This window comes from Typopeltis vanoorti, chromosome 21 (genome assembly GCF_054136105.1).
Source record: "Typopeltis vanoorti isolate ZY-2024b chromosome 21, IOZ_Tvanoo_1.0, whole genome shotgun sequence".
Lineage (NCBI taxonomy): Eukaryota > Metazoa > Arthropoda > Arachnida > Uropygi > Thelyphonidae > Typopeltis > Typopeltis vanoorti.
The window spans coordinates 35,988,708-36,014,863 of record NC_143569.1 but is presented as its reverse complement, the minus strand read 5'-3'; the positions used below and the strand labels follow the sequence as shown (position 1 = coordinate 36,014,863).

Below are 26,156 nucleotides of genomic sequence, written 5' to 3'. Positions count from 1 at the left end.
AACTCAACAGCAGTGCCTTACATTAACAACAAAAAAAAAAGATACGTCTTCCACTAAAATAAAATAAAATAAATAAAGAATAAAATAAACTATTATTGGAAAATGTTCGTACAGTATACTGCATTATTGAATATTCAATTCCATTTAATCTTTAATTCCATTAAAATTTAAACACAAACCTATCAAACGAGAGAGAGAGAGAGAGAGAGAGACGAAAGGATATCCCATCCTCTTAAGACTGTGTCTCTTTAGCACCTTTAAACGACGTGTTGTTATACATCGCCAACGATAAAAACAGAGAAAATATATGAGAACACTTTCTGGTGATGCGTTGTCAAGGCAACTGTACTGGACATATAACGTATCTTCCTAACAATGAGGAAAAAACATAACCTTTCAATAACACCTGACTACCTACAGGCAAGAGACAGGCTTACTTGATAGCTTCATTAAACATGCGAGGAGCATAATACAAACACTACAGTGCTTGTCTTAAGAATCTGTCCCCTATTTCTGTCCAGTCTTCTTACTTCAGCAAAATCAAGTGGCAGTGAATCAACAAGACAAGTTCTGATTAACGTTTCCTGTCGAAAGCAAAGGCGAATAATATCATAAGATACCTAAGACGTACAACTCTAGCATAAGAATAGAACAAGACACCTAAGAGATACTGTATAGCATAACAAGTAGCGAAATGTTCATAGACCCAGAAATAAATATTAGGATTGGTAGCTTTTCTTTAACTATTTGCACAAAATGCAGGCTGAACGTTATTGTTAAAAATTGTTTTTCATTGTTAATATTTCTGTTATTTTTGCGATGTACTATTATGATGTCCGCGACTTAGTTCCAGCATTCAGAGAACTCTTATCTGATTAGTAATTCTGGTAAAAATCAACGAGTGTATGTCTTAATTTATAATGTGTTTTTATTAAATTTGAAATCTGACAGATTTTGCTTTGTGGAATTTCAAATAATTTTACTAAAATGCTACTCAAAGGAAAGCAAAACTGAACATCACTGATAGTTTCTTGTCTCTGTCTGCAAACTCGTTCCTCCTCTCCTATTGAATATCCATCCTTTTATTGTGGAATTATTGTAATCTACACTTTCGACGTACTTTCTTGTTTGTACTCCTGTAATGGCAAATGACCCAATAGAAATCAAAATTGGGAAAGCTCGACACATTTTTATAAGCTTACACACACACACACACACACACACACACACACACACACACACACACACACACACACACACACACACACACACACACATCTCCATGTCGGTATAGATGGCCGTATTCAAGACAGCTCTAATAGTCATCAGGAAGAGCAAAAGCAGATACCGGCAGTCATTCAAATAAAGGGGGGGAGTTACCTTATTATTATTATACAGGGTGGCCATAAAATAACTTTCCCTCTTTGGAGGCATCTGTAGCTAAAGCCAATAAACGGAATGAGACTAAATTTTATATTGAGACTTTTAAAGGCATGGTGAGATGATTTCAACAAAAAAAAAATATTTTGTACCAAAGATCGACGATAGGGAAAATATTGGCGCTGGCGGAGCCAAAAACAAGCGGATAATTACATTAAAGGCAGATAAAATGGAACAATAACATTTCGACAGTGTAAGCGATAACCGCCTCACTCATTCCAGCTGGATATGGTGCGCGTCACAATGATAATAATAATAATAATAATTGAATAAAACAACAACTTGCGAGAGACACAGAAATTAATGTAGTGATTGAACTCACAGGAAATAATGTTTTATTCATCAGAATCAGGGTCTCCTAGACCACATACACGATTTTCAATGTCCTGACCTTTCTTGTTTACAACAAACTCCTAGTGATCGAGTTTCTTCAAACTTCTTAATCACAGCTTTCAGTGCTACAGCTGACATAGGACCTGCACGCAGGTTATGAGGTCCTAAATTCCCGATGGGCCACTACGGCATTTCACTGTTTAAGGTAGAACAACTTAACAAGTAAAGCACGCTGAGGCAAGGTAGGACGCATATTGAGCACAATTCGTTAGTCATTCGAATAACTGCCTGAATGTTTCCAATCCCTTTTAAGTGGAATTGATGGGCTGCTGTCACGTACGTACAGTAAAATTTGCATAATCCTTTTTACCTGCGTTTACTGCATTATTAGTTTTAGCTACAGATACCTCCAAAGAGGGAAAGTTAATTTATGGCCACCCTGTATTATGCTATATTATTAGATGCTTTTCGCAAAATACGCTAACAACTTTTTCTATAACAGTCCCTCTGTTTGTCTTAGTCCACAGATGTGAATTCTTCGGGTTAAACAGAAGCATGCTCACTGATAATTTACAATTACTGAGGCTTGGACCTGTTTCACTCTAGTAACGATTTGCATGCTAATTTATAGCCACCTTGTTCGTGAGCAGATCTATAATTTGTTTAGATATCAGAAAATATCTAATTTCCCCATATACACCATTTTGTGGCTTTCTTTTACAGCTCCAGGCTACCCACAACCAGACCCTTTTTGCAAAGCCAAGGCATAAAATAATAATAATCCCAGCAATTACAATTAAATTGGCTTTCGTGAGCATAATTTTAGGATCAAGTGGTTATTCTCATGCTTAAATATGCACTGGATACACTATATTCGTATGTATAAACTGCGGGTGTTTTAATTGTCGTTTTGTCTGATTGCAAGTTGAAAAGCCTGAGTGTTTCCGTCAGGAAATACCTAACCTCCCCGGAACGAGATCGGATAACTCACATTCCCAGGGCTCGACAAATACGCTCACACACTTGTCAGTGGCGAATAGATTTTGCCAGCTTGAAGTAGCTGCAGACAGACTAGACAAATATAATATTTTTTATTTAATAAAAAATAACTTTCCAAAGAAACTGTTTTTAAGAAAAATAGATGCAACATCAGTAATCACTTTTTGAAATTCCTGTTGACTTATTCTGATCTGATTTTCCCTTTCAGTCGTTTCCGACCGTATGACTTTGTAGGCATTGCACACAAAATATTCCTGGTGAGAGTTTTACAAGGTAGTTCACCATTGCTTTCCCCAACCCCCCAATTTTAGCCGGGCTCAGGACCGGCATATGGCTGGGATCATGACTCTAATCCATGTATGTTCACGGGGCCGGTTTGGGGGGGGAGGGATGAAAAACCCGCGTTTCCTGGTGAAAAATCCCCCTACCTCCGTATAGGACTGGCTAACTCACCTTTAGTCGAAAGAGACCAGATGAAGGTTCCTCACGTCACTGACGGAAATAGAACCCAGGTTTTTTCTATCAAAGGACTTCGTCTATACTCATTGAGTTTTGGAGGCTCTAAGCAGGATATGACAACAATTCTATGCAACTATGTTTACGTCATTAATATCTTCGTATCGACGATTTCCATCCAACGCAGTCTCACCTTTCATCACTCCAATATTATCATATTGTCTGTCTTCTGAAGCACTTCTATTTGCATAAATCCATATTGATCTTAGTTTCCTCTGAGTCTCTTTTCTTCACATCCTTGCATCAAACCTGCTCCATGTGAGACGCCTGTTCGTGCTGGCGAGGGCCTCCCCACTGACGTACTGCTCATTTTCGTTCTATACTTCTCTTATCGTATTCTTCGCTCTATTTGACTAATAATTTGTAATAATTGACTTATTAGAATATATTAAAAATGGAAGGTTGGAGGGGGTCTTGGGAGAGTAGAGCTTCGTGTAATTTGTCGAGCCCTTGCATATTCCATTAAAAAGCACTATTAAACGCTTTTACAATTAGAACACCTAGATAAGTTCGAATTCAGGCTCAAATCCTGTCTAGGACGCGAAGGGCCTTTATCAGGAACCCAGGTTCCAAACAAGGTTTCTTCGCAATCAAATAAGCCATGGAAGCTCACATGTAACATGACAACTAATACTTCGCCAGAATAATCGCATTAGCTTACCAAAGTTTTAAGAAAATTATTTAAATTATTATGGTATTTTATACAATCAAAAATGTCGTTTAGTTTGATATATTATTTATGTTACAGAGAAATTTATAAAATCCAATATGATATTTGAATCCGATAGCATTTTTGTACTTAGAGTTGTATGAAGATTCGTTCATTGTTTCGAACGTTATTTAGGAATTAAAATACAATGAAATCAAGATGCAAATTTCTCTAAATGAATACTATGAATTAGCTTTTTTATTCAAAATATTGAGTTCAGATTTAGTTATGAAGGAAACGATGTTCTGAGACATGCATGTGGTATGATTGCTTCGCTCGAGAAATTTTTCTGTGTTCGAATGATCTTAAATTTAGAATGTGATTTGAAAAGAATTTTTTAAGTCTACAATTCCACTTCCTTGTTTTCAACTCGATGATGTTTACAGCTCGTCACATTCTTGCAGTCTGCTTTTATTTATTTGATAATAGAAACACCGCGAATGAACACGGACTGCTAACAAGACATAAGTTTAGTTATCTTGCTCAGAATATTTAACGTATGTGAGAAATACAAGATGGTGTGACTGAAGAAACTGAGATAGAACCAAGTAACTTACACATTAATTCTACATATTCTCCACGAAGTGTTATACACTTGTTAAAAGACTGCTGCATCATTTGTTTTAAGCTATGCTCTTTCTTGTGGCTATATCAGTTGCTTTAATATCATTTTTGTTCTAGATGTTTATTAAAACATTTCTGAAGGGGGGGATCCCCCTCGTCTGAACTCAATAACTATGAGCAGTATTTCATTTGCATTTTTTAGTTTCCTATCAGGCGATAAAAGAGTGTTAAAGATTACGATACTATAGGAAAGGAAGGAACACATTACTGACTCTAGCTCATCTGCTGTCATTATCAGTATACTTACTGAAAAACAACAGGAAAAAAACTAAAAAAATTATTAGACCTAGAAATTATTCACTAGGAGATTAGTTTGACCTTCTGGCATTAGTCTTCTCCTTCAGCTACTGTTTAGACGACCACAGAAAATCACCTCACATTCCAATTCTCGTCTGTCTAAAACAGATCGAGTTATTTAATGAAGGCTTACCGGCAATGAATGCAGTCTGCTTGCCATTTCTGTGCTGCATCTCATAAGAACAAGTATTTTATGTCTGTTCATGTGTATTTACCGCCTGCTTACCCCTTCACAGTATCAGACCGGCTAACTGACCTTTAGTTGAAAAGCCTTGATAAAAGTTTCTCGCGCCGTAGATGAGATTCGAGCCCAGATCTTTCCAACCAAAGGGATTTCGTCGAAACCAACTGAGCTTCGGAAGATCTTATCCCGTATATACCACAAGAATCTCTCTGTGTCCCTTTTGATCTTTTTACAGAAAGATATCGAAAAATTTCGCTTATTTACGTACTAAGTTTCCCAGCCGACCTGGTATTTCTTTAACTGCACTGAAATTTGTGTTCCAATCAACACTCATTCATCACCACCTATACATGCTGTCCTACTCATTGACACCTATCGAAAAACATGGAAGCAAACTTTTATCAAACCTGTTCCAAACAGGGTGATAAAAAAATTATCGTTCTATTTCCCTCATCTTAGTCCACTCGAAAATAATAGAGAATGGTATTAAGGGCTAACTTCCTATAACTACTTCTAGACCTACCAATTAATAAGTGATCATCAATATTCATTCCTCCTCTCTGGCTCCACAGCAGCTCTCTTAACTAACTCCCTTTGCACAAAACGTCATGGAATGGTTTAGCAAACGGATCTGCTCCCTCTTAATATTGTTCAAGGTTATAACCCCCCCCCCCCTAACGAATTTTGCGATTGGGTTGCAAAATCGGATCGGAATGATTGCTCACTCTGTGGCATAACGGATAGTTTTCACTCACCGAGACACACACCCAGTGCTCTCTTCTTTTGCCCACACTGTTTCTTTTATGATAATTCGGTTCTTTTATCAGTCCCAAATTCTATCAATAGTTTACTGATGACACTACATTTAATTCATTTTTCCATCCTAGAAATCTTGTGGTACCAAATGATTCGAGCTTTTAAAGTTTTCCTAACCAGAGTGTAAACTACCTCCTCATTATTCTCAAGTGACAAAGATAATCTAGTAAATTTTGGTGCTGTTCAAGTACAAGCCTGCTTATTTCTCGGAAGAAAGATCACGTTTCTCTTTCCCTTATTTCTAATAATATTTCTATCAGCAGTCAAGATCGATTTTCTTTTCACATCTAGCTTGGAATAAACTCATTACATCCATAGTCTTCTCTGTCTCCCGAAAACTCGTGTCATCTTTCATTCATAGCATTCATTATTACTCCAACATAACTCCTAAACCTTTATAAATCTCAAACCCTCTGTAGTGTAGAATACTGTTCTAACATTCGAGATTGTTTCCCCAAAATCCTCCCTGAATATTTTATATTGCCCAGAAGAGGGTATTTCTTTAAGATGACCAATTATTTCACAAGCTCCCTTAAATTTCTATCTCACGGACTGTTTTTTTACATCGTCTTTTTATAGGCATTTTCAGGGGTGCTGCTCCACCGGCGTGGCCATCACTATCCCTTCACGTTCTTTCAATTTTCTATACATGCATTACTAAGCAACTGACAGTTACCATTCTTGCACATTTCAGTTTCAAAGTGATCGAAGTAACCTTCATTCTACCTACCTCTGTCTTATCAAAATCTTACCTGTTCCTTTAACAGCAGAGTAACGAATACTGCTTGACGACGAAATTAAAGAAAATTAATTGTTTTTATGAAATTACTTTATTTCGTTAGTATTTAATTAAGATATGTGACTTCTATTGGGATTGTTTGCAGACAGTACGTAACCGGAAATATCAACGCTCCCCCCCCTTCCACATTCCAGGATCGACCATATTTCCTAGTTCCACACAAATTCCGGACCTATCCTGATACAGCATACGGTTGTAGAAAACAATTTATTTATTTTTTACTTTAATTCATCATAGAAACATAATTTTTATTTAGAATAAATCCGTCAGACTTAATAGCACACGTTCACGTCATATACAAAGAATATTCAGCTGCAGTTGTACAATTAAGCATACTAAATAATTATACTTGAATTTTATAGAACAAACAATGTTTCTTTCAAATCCAATCTCATTTCAAAATGGACTGACCAACTAAAGTTGGTATTTTTGAGTTTAGAAATGTATTCCGTCTTAGATTGACGTTTTACAGTTTGAAGAATTAAAAGTGAAGTAAAAATTAAGCTAAAAGAAACATGATAGAACCTTGAGGCAAAAATATAAAGTAGTTTATCTAATTTGTGTAATTTGTTTACGGCTTTCCTGTACACATACAGCATGTGACAATGGAACTAAATCCACCTGACCCGAAGTTCCCTACATTGCCGTCCCTGCTTATGATGTCATCATGAGCCAATATTTTTTAAATGTTTCTTTATCTTCTACATTTGGTTGTAATATTTCCCAGTGTTAAATTCTGGTAAAACAACAAACACGAGATTTCAAATTGAAAATGTTACGTGGTGGCTTAGGATAACTATTTAGGATAATATAGTTAATCGATAACGTAAAAACCAATATGCTAATCAAAGGACATGAAATTTCTCCATTTCACTAGCCTATATTCTCTTGAAGCCTTCTTTATTGAAGTCCAAACAAAACTATAAATCTTAGGGCAAAATCAATAATAATAAAAAAAACATATTGTCATTAACTGTAACGGATGAAATCTAAAGAACCGTTATGTAGTCGAAACCTAACAAAAACATTTTCATAAAGTAGACAAACGTCAGATTACCAAGATCGTAAACAACAAAGACTTCTTCACAGAATTAGTAAATGAAAAACTTTACTAGGTTTCCACAATAAAATCAGTTTGTAGGGAAACCATAAAAAATCCAAAGCTTACGCATCACTCATGTTTCCGCTAGTATCCATAAAAATACATCCAGCTGTCTAGACTGTTCGACACGCATCGTATTACGCAAAGAAACATTTCTGCTAGCATGATTAAGTCACTGATGATGTAATTCGATTTTATGATCAGAGGCATTTATTAATTTTCCAGATGAACATCATAAAAAACTTCCGCACTGAACATAATATCTTTAAGTTCACTGAAGGATGGACAAAGACTGTATGTGTAGGTTTTAAGATATGCCATATGCAGTAAATATGGATCAGATTCTCGACATAAAGTTTTGGATATTTGAAACGTCACCTTCAGTTGAAAAGGTCTTATAAATGTTCTTTGCTTTGTAGACTGAATTCAAATCCAATTCTTTCCACTCAGTAGGATTCGACTATGTAGTAACTGAATAATATCTCGGGTTTCAAAGTTTTCACCTAAAAAATCTAGCCTATTCAGTTCCGACAGCCAAATCAGTAAACAGACAAAGCCGCTCCATCGATCAGGATATTGCGCATTCAGACAGCACTGCATGATGTTTAGACTTGGTAATATTCTTCCGTGTGGATGGTAATCCTCTAAACCTATATATAAAGTTTCACAAATAAACTGTGTCTGGTTGGGGAATTACATGTAGCGACGCAAGCGCTGATCACATCAAACCAGCGACAGAATTCTAATGGCCTACCCATGTCTCAACGCAACTTTCCAGAAGTTACCTATATTCAGTAAAAGCTGTGTGCTAATTTTGTTGGTTGTTTTAAAATAAATAAATAAAAATTTAAAAATTACATATTTTGGTTAAAAAGGAGAAATGGTTTATCGAAATGTCATTTAAAAATAACTAAAATTCATTTTGCTAAGAAATTTGCGCAAGATGAGATTTTTTAATTTTCGTAAGACTAAAAGAGTTGAGAGTTTTGTGTCCGGTGACCACAGTTGACAATTTATCTTTACCATTACTTATAAGCCGCTTGAAGTTTTCGAAAAACGACATGACGATGGTGTTGTAATGATGAGCTTCATGTTTTCCATTATACGTTACTAGATATTAATTTGAACCTTTTGCGAAAGATCAATAATGTATTAGAATTAACTATATTAAAACAAAACCGTATATGATGAATTTCATAAAATTAAAATAATTTATTTCATAATTTAAAGTATTAAATAAAATCAATTGCTTATTATTAAAAATATATTAGTTCAATAACATATCCAGATCACTGTATATCTATTTCGTTTATATTTATATCCCTGCAGAAGCATATTTATGTCCCCAGACCCACACTAAGTGCGATAACCATTACTGTGTTCCAAGTGACACCGTCTGTGATTTTCGGAATGACTGTGGCGATAACTCGGATGAACATGGCTGCAGTAAGTATAATTCTTCATATTATAATATATTATATTAATTAGTTTTCAATAATTTTTGTTATATTAAACGAATACTATTCATTCTTCTGATGGCAAACAAATATAATATATTATTAAATTAAGGGGATATTAAATCCCACATTGTTTTAAAACCGAATAAGAAACTCAAGTAACTTAATGGTTGCACCTTTTTGACAACTCGTATAGCAGAGTATATAAGTTCTTTTCGCTATAACCTTTGGTATCTATTTGGTCTAGCTACTCACTGATGAAGCCTCGAAAAAGGCTGAAACCGATCTGGGTAGTGACCTCCCACCATAATATAATAACAGCATACATTTCCTAGGAAATGTGTTTTTAAATTATGGAAAATACCAAAGGATAACGATCTGAACTTTCCCCACCTTTGCAACGAGTTGCCCGAGATTGTACTACGTACTAGGACTACTTGCATTAGCTCACGCTAGTAATCACCGATACTTTTATAGTTTGCTATATTCGGCATGAAACTCTCTGATTCCAATCTTTGAGTTTCTTATTCGGTTTTAAAACAATGTGGGATTTAATATCCCCTTAATGTAATAATGTTTATATCACCGAAATGAAGCCTATTGGCTCTTTATATTTAAGTAAATATAATATAATTATTTTACCTTCATTCCAATGGATTTCAAAATAAAATGGAAAGCATTTGTTTGTATATTCTCAGTAGGTGACGCATTTAATACAGACTATTTTAAAATATTGATAAAATGAATTTTAACAAAATTAAATAAATTAAATATAAAATTTTATAAGAAAATATTTGCTGCCCTATGAACCTAAGCATTTTGATTTTTAAATATTTCATATCTTTCCGACACCTATTATTCATGTCCATTTATGAGATTGAAAATTTATGTATGTTGTTTATTTTAGCATATTGTAGGATGGTTGTGAGAATCGACCGTGAGATGCGGTGATTGATTTTATATATGAGATGCCCATATAGGGTAACGGATGGCAATGCTGAACCAATGAAGTTTAACTGAGGTCGGCTGTTGCTGTTATCCTGGGTTAATGAGTTCGCTCTCTTAGGTTTTGCCCTAAGGGAGCACTTTGAGTTTCCGGGGAAAGTGTTCTCCGGCACGGCCTGCTGAGGGGTACTTGCCGGTGAATTATTTTCCTCGGAATATGAGCGGTTCTGCTCAGTGGTCGGGGAGCCCGTCACTGAGTGGAACCAACGCTGAGATTAGGACGGTCTTTTGCCCACTATGGAGTGGCCTAGAGATCGTCCGTATTTTTTGAGATTTCACCTTTACTTACATAGTCGGTGATTAATACCCTTGGAGGGTAATGGATGGCAAAGCTATACCAATGAAGTTTAACTGAGGTTCGGCGCTGTTGCTGTTACCCCCTTGGGCGCCGAGATTCGAGAGTTTTGAGTTCGCTCTCTCAAGGTTTTTGCCTTAAGGGAGCAATTTGAGTCTCCGGGGAAGTGTTCTCCAGCACGGCCCGCTGAGGGGCTCTGTCGGTGAATGATTTTCTTCGGAATCTGAGCGGTTCTGCTCGGTGGTGGGGGAGCCCGTCACTGAGTGGAACCAATGCTGAGATATGGATGGTCTTTCGCCCACTATGGAGTGGCCTAGAGATCGTCCGAATTTTTTTGAGTTCACCTTTACTTAAACAGTCGGTGATTAATACCCATGGAGGATAGCAATGTTGTAGCCAATGAAGTTCTAACTGTAGCTCGGCTATTGCTGTTACCCTCTTGCCATGATCAGAGCTTTAATAGCTCAATAACACCTTATCCCTACACTTTCCTCTGCAGATAACGGGGAAGATGAAAAGCATTCTTGCTTCGCCCCTTTAAGCTAGTCCTTATAAGGATTTTAGCATATGCTATGCAAGTTATGATGATGATGATATGTTTTCAGTGAGACTAGTTTCACGCTTAATGTTATTATTGCCTGCTTCTAATTGCTATGATTACTGATGGGTTATGTATCAGTAAATATTCCTTTAAAAACCGTTTCATTTAATGCTGTTGACGTAATTTATTGACACAAACACTTTTAAAACAATGTTTTTGTTTCGGGCGTATTTTAGTCTGGCATAAAAAGGATGCGGGGTTCGAATCCCGCCGTGGGCATGAATGTTTGTGATTTTATGTAATAATACTAGTGGTGGAGTGCGGTAGAGGGCGTTGGCATAGTTGCGATGATGGTAGTTGGGGTTCGTTGTACTTGTAGGATAGTAGGGACCCTCCCTCGATGAGACTTTGGGCTCCCTTGAGGTGTCAAGTAATAATAATAATAATAATTTAAGCAATTTTAGGGAGGATGAATTTCAGAAAGCTATAATGGTTTAATGAACGAACGGATTCGTTAATGAACGAATTTCACTTTATATTGTTTTATATATACCTTAAAAAATAAATATTCGTATCCTGTATAATAAAGAGAACTATATTCTATAAGATACTATATATACTGTAGAATATAGACAATTTCTGCAAGGTATCCTTTTTTTTATGTATATGTTTAAAGCATATCTTATTGATGTATACAAGGTTTCAATTACTATTTCGCTGTTTCTGAAATATTAACCATAAGCATTACACTGGGACATGATCTTTAAAGTTATTTCATGAACATTTCCTCTAAAACAACTTTAACAGAGGCTGTTTTGCCGTAATCTCTAGCTAACCAAACGGAGTCGTTGTCAATGATAGGCTGCAAGCACCGGTAGAACAACCGTAATTCTCCCTTATCAGCTCTCTCCTTAACACACACACACACACGGACAATTCGAGAAACATCAAATTAAATTTCTCAGTGTAAATAGTCTGGTAATACGCTTGAATAGACTGCTGAAGCTGCCATCCACTGATTTCCTCAAATGCCTACAGTTATAAACATTTACACCCAAGAAATCGATAAACCAAAGCAGTAAAGTGATCCCCTGAAGTTTGTAGTAATGTAACAAAGTTAGCGTGAATATTTGAGATAAACATGTATCAAGATTATCCATATAACCGCAATTTAGATGCAGTTTACAGCTAAATTGCTAGTGCAACGCATTAATGTTAGGAATTAACGTTTGGTAAATATAACATGCATAATTTTCCTACAATGTATCATAAAATCATTCAAAACAAATAGTCTGTTGAAGAAATATGCTTATTCATTGTCTGCAGAAAAATATTTTCTAGATTATAAATTAATTTTTTCTTAAAATTTGTAAATATTGTTTTAATTATATTATACCTATTTATGCTTTTTTATATAATTTTTCTTTCAATTTTTGATTCATTTTCCTTTTTAAAGCGAGTCCCATCTATGACAGGTTGTAAAACTATCGCTCAAACGTTTTGCAAGCCACTCGAGTCTCCACTAATCAGGTCAGTTAGTGGGTAAATGAACTTGCCAACCGCCTAAATATATCCATAAATATCCATCTACCTGAATGGAACCTAATCCCACGTCATACTGGCGAAATGAAAAACTATCGACTCCAATCAGGCTGATGCAAATAATGATATAAATTATTTCATAATATAAACATTATGTTTAAATATTAAAAAAAAATTGTGATAATTTTCTTTAAACATTTGTTATTTCCTATAAATTAAATTATAATTCTAGTTGTTATTACAGGAAAACTATAATGAAACATTTTAATTTTTAATCAGTAACTAAAATAAATAAAAATAAGTAAATAAAATACAGGAGACGTTTCAGAATGTGTCAGATTCGCACAATAACGGCTCTTAGCAAGCGACACCGAATTAAAATAAAATGCAAGTTATAATATGAAGTCAATTATAAAAAATAATGCTTTTTTTATAATTGACTTCATATTATATTATAACTTAAATTTTATACTCCATGTGGTGGCCGGGATAATAATAGCCCCACTGTAGCCTATGCATGTCGTACGAGGCGACTGAAATGGTACCCAGGGAGGGTAATGGATGGCAAAGCTGTAGCCAATGAAGTTTCAACTGATGCTCGGCTATTGCTGTTACCCTCCTGCCATCATCAGAGCTTATAGCTCTATAGTATCCCATCCATACATTTTCTTCTACAGATAACGGGGAATATGAAAAGCATTCTTGCTTCACCCATCTAGCCACAAAAAAAAAAAAAAAAAAAATTATATATATATATATATATATATATATATATATATATATATATATATATATAATATACTATAATAGACAAGAAATTATATATAATATATATATATAATAGACAAGAAATATTTTTGTTTTAATCATTCACACAAGTGGAAAGATTAATGACAATGCATCTCCACTACAGGTCTATATATATAATAGACAAGAAATTATATATAATATATAATAGAGGAGAAATATTTTTGTTTTAAGTATCTCCACTACAGGTCTATTTGTATTAACTTCACAATGAAAAGCATACTTTTCAATATTAACTTCACAATGAAAAGCATACTTTTCAATATTAACTTCACAATGGAAGGCATACTGTTTAACATAACTATACATAATAACTGTACAGCCCAAGCATTAATAGTTCTTATAAGAACTGGGCGATGGACGGAGTCCTTGACTCTTTATCCCGTCATCTGAATGAAGTAAATCTGTGTGGATGGGGTGTTATTGAGCTAAAAAGCTGTAGTCATGGCTGGGTAACGGCAATAGCCGAGCCTCAGTTAAAACTTCATTGGCTACAGCATTGCCATTTGTTGATTGGCTACAGCATTGCCATTTGTTGACTCTGGAAGTCCTGAAAAGGACTTTATTTATTTCCCTAAACCTAATCTCCCAAGCATCAATACAAGTTTAAGTGAAAATATAAATCAAATATAAATAAAATTTAATGGCGTTAAGATATAAGTATATATAAAATGTATAAATTTAAGTTTATTTTTATATTTTTTAATAATTATTATGTAGTATTATAATTTATACTTGATTTTTAAAAATAGAATGAAAAATTGCAGGTTTAAATTTCAGCTTTTAGGTCATGCTATTATGGAGAATACACTTGTGACAGCGGGCAGTGCATTCGCGGCTTTTCTCTCTGTGATGGTCGATACGACTGTATGGATGGAAGCGACGAGGAAAGATGTAACGTCTCAGGTAATTAATCCTTGACATTCAAGTGGGTAGTAACGGTTGAGTAGAAGTTCTCATAGGAAAAGTTGACTAATTTAATTACAAAAAGTTGCTGTGTGGTTCCCTCGGGAACACTAATTTTCTCATTGATCAAGTAGTTGGCAGTACCTCATTCGAAATGTGGGACTCCGAAAGACCTGTTCTGTTCTATAAGCTGAAATAGAACCACCAATGATATATACAGAGAATCTCAGTCTACTTTGAATGAGATTAATTATCTTAATGGAGCATGCTTAAATGCAAATTGACTAGGGAAATTTAAAAATTTACTTATTATATATTTAAACAAAAAATTAAATTATATTATATTATCAAATTTAATAACAAAATAGATTTTTTTAAAAATGTATCTAAAATATATGAAATAAGTTAAAGACACCTTTTTTTATAGCTATCTAGTCTGTTAAAGATTCTTGTAATCTTTAACGCACAAATCTTTAACAATTCTTGAAACTGAATTGTTGATTATTGATTGTCTCATAGAAGTGTAAAAATAGTAGCGGAATATAAAATTCCGCTACTATTATTACACTGTTAAAAAATATTATTCCACTATTTAAATTAAGGGATATTGCATCCCATATTGTTTCACAGCCGAAAAAGAAAAAAAGAGTTTCATACCGAATATAGAAACTATATAAAGTTCGGCGAGTCCAAGTGTAAGCTTGGACTCGCCGAAAGCGTAAGCAAATACCTGGATAGGGCAACACATAACCCATTTGTTAGTGCAACACTGAAGCACCTCATAGTAAGGGTGGAGCAAGCTCCGATCACTATTCTTGGTATTTACCTATAATGTGAAACCCAGCTACTAGGAGCTGTATTACTGTTTTACATTATGAGAGAAGGTCACTACCCAGACCGGTTTCAACCTTTATTGAGGTCTCATCAGTGAGTAGCTAGATCTAGATAATACCAAGTTTGTGGAGAACAGAGCTTACATTCCCTACTATAAGAATTGGCAAGAAGGTGTCCTAATAAATTACTAAATATATGAAGAGCCAAAGGCTTCAATTTGGCGACGTAAGGGATGTGATATCCCTTAATTTAAATAATTTTACGTCGCCGAATTGAAGCCTTTGGCTCTTCATATATTTAGTAATATTATTCCAGTGTTAAAATATAGTCGTATTTTACTAAAATGGTTCGAACCATGCGGAAGGAGTTGACTTTAAATCATGCAGCAGTATGATTAAATACTTTCTTGAATATTTCCTACCCTTTGGGGATAATTAGCTGTGCTGGACTTGGTTGCAGGAGGCTGTCAGAGTATTACTATTTTACATGGAACACACAAGAAGGTTTTTGTCAGATGGGACTTCAACTAATCACAGAACAAATGTATTGGAAATGTTTTGACTTCTTCGGTCACGAAACTCCGGATTTGAATAAAAAGAGGCGTTATTCACAAACATTAATCCCTGCGACGGACTCCAGTATATGGGAATATCGAATCTGCTGTCGACCAGTGCAGCACATCTGGCAAAAGTTTGGCGAAGTATTAAGTGCTAACTTTTTCGGAGGTGGTCCTATGACAATTTCCTCCTTTGCTAACGAAAAAAACTAGACATACACACAATGAGGATATTAAAGATCCATCATGTTTTTATAGCCAAATAAAATGAAAGTTGAAATGTTTCGACTCTGCCATGAAGCCAGTCTATTCGCTGTTTCTTATTGCATTGATTAACTTTCACTAGCTACCAGCAATTTCAAAATGTTGGTTTTCATCAAAGCATTATTTAATTTTCTAAATTAAAGCCTATTTAGTATTATAGAAATACATAGTCCGTCTTAAACGTGTTCAAGGGTCACACATGGAAAATACTACTGGGGAAAAAAATACTCACGGATTAAAACTGTTAACTGATTATTTCGAACAAGAAAGACACACCATTCTTATGCAAATAGTGAAGAATATTAACGATATGTACAAATGAACAAGGGCGAGGGGGGAAAACTAGCTTTTTATACACATCGTACATTTTTTTTTGGATTTTTTTTCTATCTTAGCGCATCGTTCATTTCTTCGCTTTATTTCTGTTGTTTTCTGGTTGTTTCAATTTTATCACTTTTCATTATAGTTTATATTTTATTTTATCGTAGTTTACGTGGTTTTATTACCGGTTTCACTGCACACTGTTTAATGTTAATTTTTTTTCCATTTTTTCTGTTTAAGATTTTAGTATTTTTTACGTTTTGGAACTTATCCTTTCAGAGTAAAAAGTCAAACGATTATTTTAGAAGCAGTCTGGGAAGAGGGTCAATAGCTTAAGGTTTATTTCTCTCCTCTTATTCTACCATTTTTCTCCTATCCCTTCTGAATCTCTATTGAACTTTAGCATTTCTTTTATTATACCCTAAAGACCAATGATTAGAGACATCAACTCGTGCATGCGGTTAGATTATTTGAATATTTTATAAAAAGCGTTAAAACTATAATATATAATGAAGAAAAACTATTTTAGTGATGTGGCGCTATATTTCTCGAGTGTAACACCAGCATCGTTAACGTTAGTGCTACAACGCAGAAATATTTAGAACAAATTTATAAGAAACTTTAATTTATATAATTAGCTGCGTTTTATTGTATGATTTTTCATGTTACATGAGTCATATTTTAAAATTACACGAGTTACATGAATTGCATATTTTTGAGTTATGTCACTTAAACCTAAATATTTTAAAACTTTATTTTACATATTTACTTTGTTTGTAAACCAGGAAAGAAAACCAGGACGTCCTCTTAAGAGGCTCAACGATGACTTCTAAGGCCGGAACAGACCCCTCTAGACTTAAATCGCTGAAAAGCGTGATGATGATGATGACTTTGTGCATGTGTTTTCCCAACTCGGTATTCTTTTTTATTCGAAGAGGCCAATGTATTATTTGAGGGAAACCTCCCTGTTTTATGCATGCCTTTAAATATTCATAATACTCTTTATTGTCTACGATTTTGTGCGATTTATAATGAAATTTTATCGCCTATTTCTAATAATATTCCCAAGACTTTTCGTGTACCCACTTACGAGCGAAATGTCTACCGTTTTGTTTAATGGTAGCTGCGATACTTGAATATGTGGCTGAACGCATTTCTTCCTAAGAAACAGGTGTGATTTTAATTAATTACTCACCAGGTAAATATTCCCTTAGCGTTGTTTGAAAGAAAAAAAAAAGTTTATCAAGCGACACCAGAGTTTTCTTTTCTTTCAGTGCTTTACAACGGTTTGCGGGATAAAAAAAACGAGTTTCTCGCAGAAAAGACACTGCCACCTCCATATGACAACGGATACCTGACTACCGTATTTTCGTTTGAAACGGGATTCGAACCCACGCCCAACGAAAGCGCATCGTCGAAACCAAATGAGCTGCGGAGAATCTGAGATTGAAAGAAATCTAAGCCGTTTTTTTTTTTTTTTTTTTTTTTTTTTTTTTTTTTTTTAACTAAATACCACCTCTATATTATTGTCAATAGATTCTCATTATGTCAACAATTCTTACGTCAGAATTTTCGACATGCTGCTCTTATGTTAACCATAATATCAACAATTACATTTTCTGAATCAAAACTTCGGATCCAACAAACGATTTCCTTTTGCGGCTCCTTTTGTGACCAAGGTATTATTTGCTAAATTATTGAGTTTCTTTCTTGAATTTATGAGGGTTTAAGAGTTCAGCGGTACAGAATATTTAAAATTAAAGAACTGTCCAGGTAATTCAGGGATATATGGTGCGACTAACATATTTTCTTGACGTAATGACATTTTACTAGCGTGCTAGCACTAGCAGCAATTATCAACAAAACGATAATCACGTTTTTTGACAATTATGACAATAGTAGTTATCAATAAAACGAATTTATCCCGAAAATTAATAGCGTTCCATAGTTTTGCTTAATGAGAGGAATATCCATAATTTCTTTACACTAGACAATATAATATTTCTCCAACCCTGTTCTTGAAAGGAGAAATTAGAACCATAATCGATATACTTACCTTTAACTTGTGTTCTAACTTATTCATAGATGCTTCATTGGATTTCTATCACTCAAGGTGTTGGCCAAGGTAGTGATATGAGAAACCTCTTCTTAAATCACCTATCTAATCCTGGATTTATGGCACGAGGACATGCATTTATACTGTAGCAATTATTTTAAATTAGTCGTAGAATGCACTTCTTGGTGCATTTGATTAATGATGTTGAATTAATTCTAGCATGCACTTGGCAGAACATTGTGTCCACAGTAATGAATTAGTCCTAACACATACATGCAAGCAACATTACCATGAATCCCTTAGTATAAATAATGGAATTAATAAGTTGTTATATTTCAGATCATTTGACTCCATTTAACGCCATCTAACGGAAAAGATATCAACATAACAAACGTTTTACATCAATTTCGATATTAATTGTCGGGTATTGCTAAAGCAAAAAAAAAATCTTTCCTATATTCGAGTATGGTATTCAGTATTAATAATATAAAATGAAAGTTAAAAACTGTCTGTTTAGGTCCTATTAATATAAAAAAGCCATAATACAAATATTTATAAATTAATTAATAAGACACCAATTGAAGCTTTCTATAATATACATTTGGCAGAGAGCATTGTTAATAAATGTATTGTTTTTAATATTTATTTGGCATACGTCGCGAGCAGTATATCAATCGCATGACACAACGCGAAACTAGTTTTCCGTTTTATCGAAATATATTATTGGAAACTTCTTTCTTTTTCAGGATATATCTGAACCTAGCCTACCATTCCTCGCTATTGCTATAATTAAATAATTTATTCGCTGGTGTGGTGTTGATTACGCATTTTCCTTTCCGCCTACTTCATTAAAAGTTGCATCTTTGCTACATAATGAATGCGTGCATTGTGCTCGCCTGGTCCTGAAGAAGAAGAAGAATTTCGTATTACTCTAGATAACAAGTAATGTGAAAGAAGCAGAGATATTTATTTCTGTTGATGCATCTTTCCCTTTATAAATATGCATCTCGCTTGTGTCAGAAGTAAGGCAGACTTCAATTACCTACGAAGTAATTACGCAATCATTGGATCAATCAAAATCAACAAATATCTTCTTTGTGATAATGGACTGTATTAGTCTCTACAACTGAAGTGATCCTCGCACAAATAATAACGGCTCTAATCCCTTTAGGGGATGCAACTGGTATAAAAGAAAAAGAATCTGTTAAATTACTCGTTATGTCGTGCATAATGTAGAATAATTATCTTCGTTTCACTATGAATTACAAAAAGTTTTAATATATCCAAACGGACAAATTATAATTAATCTAAATAAAAGTTTTACTGTTTACTTTCGGTTTATTGTTTTTTTTATCGTATTAATTTCTTTCGGCATATATTTTTAAAGGAGAGAGATGTAGTTGGTTAGTTGCTAGTGTGTGTGTGTGGGGGGGGGGGTCTCTTTAGTTCTACACGTGTGCATATTAAGTGGGACCTTTGCTCTGTGTTTGCTGTCTTGCATTTCAATCCGTAAATCCAGGTTTACTTTAATACAGCTACCTTGATCTATGACTCTGAACCCCCACACCATATATATTCCTAGTCTTCTCTGCACTGAGGACAATTATTGCAGGCTCACCGTATGCGTTCCAGTGTTAAGGTCTTTGTTGTATCTTTCCGAGTCTGTTTACAATAATTCACAGTTTCACAGATGACAATTAAATTTGTTAGAATCGCATTCCAAGAAACTCAAGCTAGTACTCAGGTCACTCGTTCTTCCAACGACGCTGTTTGTCGTTTAATTTACGGAATATCCTTTTTTATGAAATAATTCACTAACTGCAAGACATAAGATTATTTAAATATATAGTTCGACTAAATAAAGTGTGCCTACAATATTTTTAGTCTTTGATTTGAAAAGTAATTACGTTTTCTTTTGCAATGACTCAAGCAACATGTGAGATTAAGTCTAATTTATTTAAAAAAAAAATATTTAATTATTTGATTTAATTTAATGCTAATAAATAATTTGAGGTCTTCAAATTATTTATTAGCATTTTCAATACAAAACGTTTTTGCATTCCGCAAGTTAATGCACTCTTACGAATACTGGGATTAAAATATGACAATTAAAACTTATGTTGAAATCTTGCTGGGGGAGGGAGATGTTATGGAATATTAATGTCGTTATTTTATAATATTATATGCAAATGCAAATGACACAGACGTATGGGTTAAACATAATGGATTTTCTTAAGGAAATTTAAAAAAAAGTGTGGTCTCATCTTTAGCCTAAAAGAAACCACAGATTCTTCGTTAAACGTTTTTCGGCCAAATCGCAATAACAGACAGCCGAATTTTCGACTTTTTTTTTTTTTTTAGTGCCGTCACTTATCATAATAAAAAGATGAATCGTTCCCATCCAGTTTACAAGAGAGTGGGTGGAGACGAGATATTGTCGACTCTGGAAGAGATTGTCGTTTTGAATTTTATTTTCCTCAAATTAGATCGTGTGTTCATGACGTCAAGATTGGAATCTTTGCATCTGAGTTATAAAGCGACCAGATTCATTGATCCGTGACTTCTAATCCGAATTTCATTATTATGAAGGTGCATTAGGGGAAAGTATTTTTCTTTGAACTTAACCTAAATAGGATAGCCAGACCGAAGTGAGTAGCTTTAATCGTTGGGCGACAGAACCTAATCTCATTGTTTAGAAGTCCAACAAAAATACACAAATCAAACTACTTCAATCAATATTGACGTGTAATTCCATAGAACCGCACTGTCATGAAACTAAAGAGAGAAAAAAATTCCATCTTAGCAAAAGATTGGTTTGTTTTTCAGAGTACTTGAACTAGAACAGCCATTTCTTAAACGAAAATTATGAGACACATCTACGAAAATAACATCGATTATTCGCAAATCACAATGATGCAGTTGACAATTTTAGACAATGATGTAGAAATTTATAGCCAGAAGCAAAAATAATAGAATAAAATAAATTAAAACTGAACTATGTAAACTGGGACATCAGTTTTATTGAAGTAATAAACGTTTCCACCAAACGACTACGTAAATAAAAAAGTAATTGAATTCAACTTAAGAAAACGAGAAAAAGCGGGTAAAACAATAGAAAGAAAGTGTTTATATGAAAAAAAAAAAGAAAAAGAAATGCATGTTCATTTTAAATTAAGGAAAAGAAAAAAAAAATAGGAGAAAATAAAAACAAACAAAACAATTGTTTTTACAATGAAATACAAATCAATTGTTTGTTCACGAGACTTCAATATCCACACGCATAGTTTCTTAAAATAAATAAATAAATATATTTGGATATTATACCATTTCACACCATTAAGGGCGAGGATACTAAAAAGCTTTGGAATAGTTTATAAACGAATCGTCGCTGTAAGTTTTGCTTGGTAGATATATATTTTGGCTAGATGGGTGAAGCCAGAATGCTTTTCACATTCCCCATCATCTGTAGAAGAAAATGTATGGATAGGTGCCATTGAGCTATAAGCTCTGTCATGGTGGGGTAACGGCAATAGCCGAGTCTCAGTTAAAACTTCATTGGCTACAGCATTGCCATCTGTTACCCTCGGGATTATCACCGGTAGATAAATTGAATGGGAAAAGGCATAACTTTTGGAGACCATCGAGGTTTTTAATTAGTAGCCTTTTATTTTTTTCCAAATAAAGAAACAGAAACAGAAGAATCTTATGAGAGTATATTACTAATGGATATTGTAAAAATTAGAGACAATGAAATATATGTATATAAATTTAATATTAAATAACGTTTAGGTTTAAAAAACATGCACATATTTTAAATTTGGAGACTATGTGGCTGTCTTCCAACTGTATTTTATGTGAATTGAATCCCACGAAGGGTAAATTTAGCGTACAGTGAATGGACTACACCTGCTTGATCACGACAGTTCATAGCAAAATTAATAAAGAACCTTTGAGATACATAATAGAAAAACTAAACCACAAAATAAACAAACATTAAATTTTATTTTGTTATTTACATTTAATTTTTATGCATGTCTGTCTGCGCATACACTAAATAATTAATTAAATAACATTCTTATAATTTCAATGCAAGTGTTCATTACGATTGTGTCCTCGTGTGGTGGCCGGGATAAGAATGCAAATCCAAGCATGTCATAAGAGGCGACTAAAATAGACGCTGAGTTTCGAGAGTTAGCTCTCTCAGGTTTCTTCCGGAAATTTGCTCGTGGTGGTGGGGGGGGGGGTTTGCCCTGGGAGAGCATTTTGAGTCTCTGTGGAGGATGTTCTCCGGCGTGGCCCGTGAGGGGGGAGGGCACGTCGGTGGACGCTTTTCCCTGGAATATGAGCGATTCTGCTCGGTGGTGGTGGTGGTGGGGGGGTCGTCACTGAGTGGAGCCAACGCCGAGTTGGACGATCTTTCGGCTACTATGGAGTGGTCTAGGGATCGTTCTAATTTTAATACGGGGCTTTACTTACGTATGAGCCACACTGTAGACCATGCATGTCGTACGAGGCGACTAAAGTAGGTACCCAGGGAGGGTAATGGATGGCAATGCTGTAGCCAATGAAGTTTTAACTGAGGCTCGGCTATTGCTGTTACCCTCCTGCCATGATCAGAGCTTATGGCTCTATATTACCCCATTCATACATTTTCTTCTACAGATAATGAGGAATATGAAATGCATTCTTGCTTCGCCCATCTAGCCAAAAAAAAAATATAATTGTGTGTTTATACGCTTAGACTATAATATCTATCCTTAGAGTTCGTAATTTTCTTTCCAATATTTAGAATAATATTTATGTTCGTAAAATAGGGGATATTAAAGATATATCCTTATTTCATAATCGAAGAAGAAAACAGAAATTTCTTTTTCAATAATTAAATACGTTTCAAAGATCGACTTGAGAGTTTATGAGGATACAATCCTCGGCATCGGAGTTGCTTTAACTTACATTAATTACAAGGCACGAGCATCGTCCAGGCAACCGTATCTTTTATCAGTGCTGTTTAAAAGGTTTCACTGATCTGACAGCTGTTTCCAATTTTTTGGTTCTCATCAGAGACCAAGCAAAAAAGCTTAAGAGAAAAGAATCTTCATTCAGTGCCAAATCAATCCGATGCCATAGTGTTGTATTTTACATACGCGAACTCTTGGTCTTTGCATAATTTGTAATAACTAAAAAAAACTGGGCAGCGTTCGCGTCATTTAAGAATTGCAAACTAAAGTAATTCCAATACCGAAGACTGTATTCTCATAAGTCCTTAGATCAATTTTCGAAATTTTTAAAGCTTTTATTTCTTTATTAGGTTATGAAATAATATTGAATAATTAATATTTCACATTTCAATCTATTTAATTTTAAAGAAACATGGACCTTGATCTTTCTTTTGATTATTACAATTTACACACCTACCAAGAGTTTCCTTAAATAAAATACAACTTTCTGTTACTGGATTGTTTTTTTTAACGTCTGCTTATGCAGTTGTCCTTAAGAGGATTATAAGTAAGTTTGTCCGTGTGCTGGAATAAGAATAGCGTTGACGTAACCTATGCGTGTCGTAAAAGGCGGCTGAAATGGACGCTGAGTTTCGAGAGTTCGTTCTATCAGGTTTCTTCCGGAATTTCGCTCTAGTACTTTCTTCCTTTCGAATAAAAATATCAGCGTTAGACATATGAGTTTAATATTGTTCTCTTCTCCCACCTCCCCATATGTCACATTAAGCGAAACAAACATGATCTCTATTTTCCCCTTTCCCTCTCATTGTTCGCTAATCTTCTCTTCCCTCCCCCCGATCCCATACTCACGCAATCTGATTGGCAGTAGCCAATGAAAATAAATAACTGAAAATTTAATGTTACATAAAAATCTAGTACTTTTTTTTTTTTTTCAGATTTAGTACCTTTTTCCTGCATAAGTTGGTACAAAAGTTTTTTGCTTGGTCGTCACCCTGGCAATGATTACGTGTCAGTTACTTGGATACTGATTAAGTTCCAAGTTTTAGGGAACTTTTAATATTTCGTTTCCTATCTCGGCCGCTTCACCAAGCTAACGCTTATCGAGATGACAGTGAACCTTTTAGACAGGCACTGATTAGTTCGAAGCTATTGCCTAGTCTCTGATGAGATCCAAATGTTCGAAACAGCTGTTAAGCGAGAAACCTTAATCAAAAGCACTTATAGAAGACAACCATACGCACGCCTGGGCTACTGCAAGCTAAGGCAACTCTGATGGTGACGCCAGTAGCCCAGCATCTGGCGTCAGCATCAGAGTTGATGCTGACGTCAATTTCACGTCAATTCTGATGTCAATTTTCGAAACTTTCAAAGTCTCTATTTTCATCTTTCGCTATAAATTAAGGATGGATCTTTAATATCACCTATCATTATCTATTGAACATCGCCAAAATAAAGATCTCAGCAATTCTTTTCATTATAATCATGTAAAAAAAAACGGTGTTACCTTTTGATTTTCTTTATAAATAATAATTAATGTTCCGTGTAGTGCTTCTATGTATTTTCTGATGCGAAATTTAATACCCTTGTAGGGTAACGGATGGCAATGCTGTACCAATGAAGTTTAACTGAGGTTCGGCTGTTGCTGTTACCCCCTTGGGCGATGAGATTCGAGAGTTTTTGAGTTCGCTCTCTTAAGGTTTTTGCCTTAAGGGAGCATTTTGAGTCTCCGGGGGAAGTGTTCTCCGGCACGGCCCGCTGAGGGGCTTTGGCGGTGAATTATTTTCTTCGGAATTTGAGCGGTTCTGCTCGGTGGTGGCGTGTGGGTGGAAGGCCATCACTGAGTGGAGCCAACGCTGAGATGGACGATCTTTCACCCACGAATGAGTGGCCTAGGGATCGTCCGAATTTTTAGAGACGGCTTTACCTTTACATATGGCAATGCTGCATACCAATGAAGTTTAACTGAGGTTCAGCTGTTGCTGTTATCCCCCAGGGGGGCTGAGATTCGAGAGTTATGAGTACGCTCGCTTAAGGTTTTTGCCTTAAGGGAGCAATTTGAATCTCCGGGGAAAGTGTTCTCCGGCACGGCCCGCTGAGGGGTTCTTGTCGGTGAATTATTTTCTTCGGAATGAGCGGTTCTGCTCGGTGGTCGAGTTTCACTGAGTTGAACCAACGCGGAGATTTGGACGGTCTTTCGCCCACGAATGAGTGGCCTAGAGATCGTCTGATTTTTTGTGATTTTACCCGTTTACTTAAACAGAGGGTTACGGATGGCAATGCTGTACCAATGAAGTTTAACTGAGGTTCAGCTGTTGCTGTTACCCCCAGGGGCGCTGAGATTCGAGAGTTATGCGTTCGCTCTCTTAAGGTTTTTGCCCTAAGAGAGCAATTTGAGTCTCCGAGGAAAATGTTCTCCGGCACGGCCCGGTGAGGTGCTTTGTTGGTGAATGCTTTTCTTCGGAATATGAGCGGTTCTGCTCGGTGGTGGCGTGTGGGTGGAAGGCCATCACTGAGTGGAGCCAACGCTGAGATGGACGGTCTCTCCCCCATGATTGAGTGGCCTAGGGATCGTCCGAATTTTTAGAGACGTCTTTACCTTTAAATATGGCAATGCTGTACCAATGAAGTTTAACTTAGGTTCGACTGTTGCTGTTACCCCCTTGGACGCTGAGATTCGAGAGTTATGAGTACGCTCTCCTAAGGTTTTTGCCTTAAGGGAGCAATTTGAGTCTCTGGGAAAGTGTTCTCCGGCACGGCCCACTGAGGGGCTTTGTTGGTGAATGATTTTCTTCGGA

The 26,156-nt window shown here is 35.3% G+C and overlaps 1 protein-coding gene across 1 annotated transcript in view; it reads left to right on the top strand.

The window, feature by feature from the left end:
• LOC150094741 (G protein-coupled receptor GRL101-like) overlaps positions 1-26,156 on the top strand; it is a 211,521-nt gene that overhangs the window by 74,356 nt on the left and 111,009 nt on the right. The window contains exons 4-5 of the mRNA XM_090411656.1: positions 9,149-9,265; positions 14,247-14,372. Coding sequence (XP_090267782.1) covers positions 9,149-9,265; positions 14,247-14,372 — 243 coding nt within the window. The remainder of the gene's footprint in view (positions 1-9,148; positions 9,266-14,246; positions 14,373-26,156) is intronic.